Source organism: Wasmannia auropunctata, unplaced genomic scaffold, assembly GCF_000956235.1.
Source record: "Wasmannia auropunctata unplaced genomic scaffold, wasmannia.A_1.0 LD336101.1, whole genome shotgun sequence".
NCBI classification, from domain to species: Eukaryota; Metazoa; Arthropoda; class Insecta; order Hymenoptera; family Formicidae; genus Wasmannia; species Wasmannia auropunctata.
In genome coordinates, this window is record NW_012026789.1 from 1,147,471 (window position 1) to 1,150,416 (window position 2,946).

Genomic DNA, 2,946 nt, shown 5'->3' on the forward strand with positions numbered 1-2,946 from the left:
TAACTATTGTTAAGATTCCGCGAAGTGTTTTTGCGGGATAATTTCTCGGAGACGAGCGACGAAAATACCCTCTCTACCACTGAAACCGGGGTATATATTGAGACGATTTCGGAGCCCGGTGTGATTCGATTTTCGAAAGCCGAGACTCTTAGTTCACTAGTCAGTATATAGTTATTATATGCGAAAGAGCATAGTCAAAACGGGGTGTTTCCGACGCAGTGGTCTCCGAGGTAGCGAATTGACGAGGGTTTTGTACGCCAATCAATAAAAGAACTCACGAAATGGGACACCGGGGCAAAAGGGCGGGCCGAGCAGCCCTAATGAGGAAGCTCGCAAGGGAGCTTTTTAAGCCCCGTGAATTCGACCCGCGGGTGTTCGACGACGCTCGCGCCAACTCGTCGGAACGGCCGGGCAATAAGCCGATCATCAGATCGGACGAAGTTCTCCCACCAGAACGCCGATTTACCCAAATCCCAAGGAGAGCCCCTCCCACGAAGACCCGAGCGCTACCTCCCCGTTAAGCGCCAAAGAAACCCCCGTCGCGACCTATTGCCGCAGTCGCTCCGACCGTTCAGGCCCCAGCTCGAAAACAAACGAGGCCCGCCCCTCTGGGGATATACGCGCGCCGCCCAAGGCCATCCGCGACCGGCCCAGTAGAATTAGTTGATTTAACTTGAATAAAAAAAATATAAGTCAAGAAAGTCTCTCTGTCTCTCTCTCTCTCTCTCTCTTTCTGTCTCTCTCTCTCTCACACAACCCACCCTTCGGCCTCTTTCAGGTGCCGGTCTCATGTGTCTCATTATAAAGAAGCGTCGAACGAGGCTGCACCCCGCTGTTGCCCTGTCGTGGTGGATAGATTAGGCCGCGTGCCTGATTATCTACAGGTATATCGACGAGACAGGAGCAACAAGGCTATGTGTAAGGTGCAGGACGGAACAAGGGAAGGACGCATCGCGGTTCGCCGTACGCCACTCATGCTCGATAGACTATACAGTCTTTGAGTCGAGGGTTACGTGCGCTAGCTGCAAGACGTTATTATTCTCCCACCGTCAGGCAGCTGATTGCAATCTCTGTCGGAGCACCCTGACGGACTTCAAAGATTTCGTTGAGACCGCCAATGGGTGCTCCCGCGAAGACGTGCCCCCGGGCACTCTCCTCCAGGTGGATCCCTCCAGCGGACCACCGGATGTAATATTGTCACGGCGACTAGCCGCCTTCTCTTGCGGCTTGTCAGCGGCCATTCACGAGGCCGATTGAACAACCACGTCCGACTCCCCTCAGACTTTCAAGGAATACAAAAAAATAAAATAAACAAAATACAGACGTAACAACTGGTGACAGCGGTGGGATGCTGCAGCGCGGTATCGCGGATACGACTGTAGCACCACGTCTAAATCTTGTAAATTAAGGAAAATAAAACTATCAATGGTATTATACCTAATTGGAATATCATTTTTTTCTACCCTAAATACCTTAAGGAAGGAGGCCAGTAACCTACTGACCTTACTGACATAGAATCACGCCCATCTCCTTATTTTTCGAAAACCATACAAATCACGAATCATCGCGCGACAAGCATGGACAGGACAGGAGGCGAGGACCTCACCGAGGGGAATCCTACGGACTATGCCTACTCAGCTGGATCACCAGAACAAGGAATCGGAAGCCAGTTCAATTACGAACAAGCCATTAGGGACGTGCGAGAGAGAGAGAGAGAGAGTTAATCCAGCGTACCGAAACGGTTGAAAACATGTTACGCTCCTTAACCAACGTCTTGGCCGGCGCCCGTCCCCCTGAACCTACCCCCTTGGGGTACGCTTCCAGCGTTCTCGGAGGCATCTCGTCTCAACCGAACTTCCAGGTTCCCCTTACCCCACTGAGCTTGGCCCCTGATCTTTACAATCACTCCACTTACCCCAAGGCTTATATTCACGATGCGCTCGATCTCGTACCCAAGTATGACGGCCACAATATCCCGGTGTGGCAGTTTACTCGTGCCTGCAAGAAAGCAAAGGAATCCATTCCATTAGTTAACGAAGCTTTACTGGTACGAATGTTGCGCAACAAACTGTCACACCACGCTTACCTAGCTATAGAAGACGAAACCCACCTCACGGTCGACAAATTTCTCGACACGTTGAAAAAAACATTCGGTCCCGGCAGGAGCTCGAACTACTACCGTGGTCAACTTAGCATCACTTACAAAAAACCCGGAAAACACATACTAGACTATATAGGCCGAATAAAGGATTTGAGAACGGCCATTGTTGAAGGAGATCAAACTACTCTTAATCGCCCGCTGACGGGAACTGAAATTTCTACTATCGACTCTTACACCTTAGAAGCTTTTTACGAAGGGTTGCCCCGTGAGTACCGTGTCGAGCTCCGAGCCGAGGGATACATAGATTTTGCGGACGCTTGCACTAAAGTAATAGCTATACATAAGAGACTCGAAAGGGAGGACGCGAGACTTAGAAACACACGAAGCGCACGCGACGATGCGGCGTCCGTTAGGACCCAACCACCAGTTAGGGCGCTTCAGCGCGATTCTCCGTCCATTCCCTCTCCAACCCCAGCGACTAACCAAACAAATACACTCGGTGCGACCGACGGCGGCGGCCGAAAGATATGTAGTTATTGTAAAAATTTTGGACATCTAATTCATGAATGCCATAAAAGGCAATATAAAGGAAAACAATGCTAATAAAGGTAACTACAATACTAGCGCCCCTTCACAAAAACCGGGAAACCACCCGGCGGCTTCGGTCGACGGGGCGCACCGAGGGAAAGCTCGCCCCGCCTTACCAATAGAATGCATCCCGGGTCCGTCCACGTCTTCCGAGCCGATAGCGATGACGTACCCGTTGTCGAGCTCCGATCTGCGTCCTTCCGAGGACCTGTAGCCTTCATTCTGGATACCGGGGCCCAACCAAACCTTATAAAAAA

At 51.0% G+C, this 2,946-nt stretch overlaps 1 protein-coding gene across 1 annotated transcript in view; it reads right to left on the bottom strand.

Annotated features, from left to right (window-relative positions):
- Positions 1–2,713: 2,713 nt before the first annotated feature.
- The window catches only part of LOC105461185 (uncharacterized protein K02A2.6-like), an 8,411-nt gene continuing 8,178 nt past the window's right edge, over positions 2,714–2,946 (bottom strand). The window contains exon 3 of the mRNA XM_011707670.1: positions 2,714–2,935. Within this exon, the coding sequence (XP_011705972.1) occupies positions 2,714–2,935 (222 nt within the window). The remainder of the gene's footprint in view (positions 2,936–2,946) is intronic.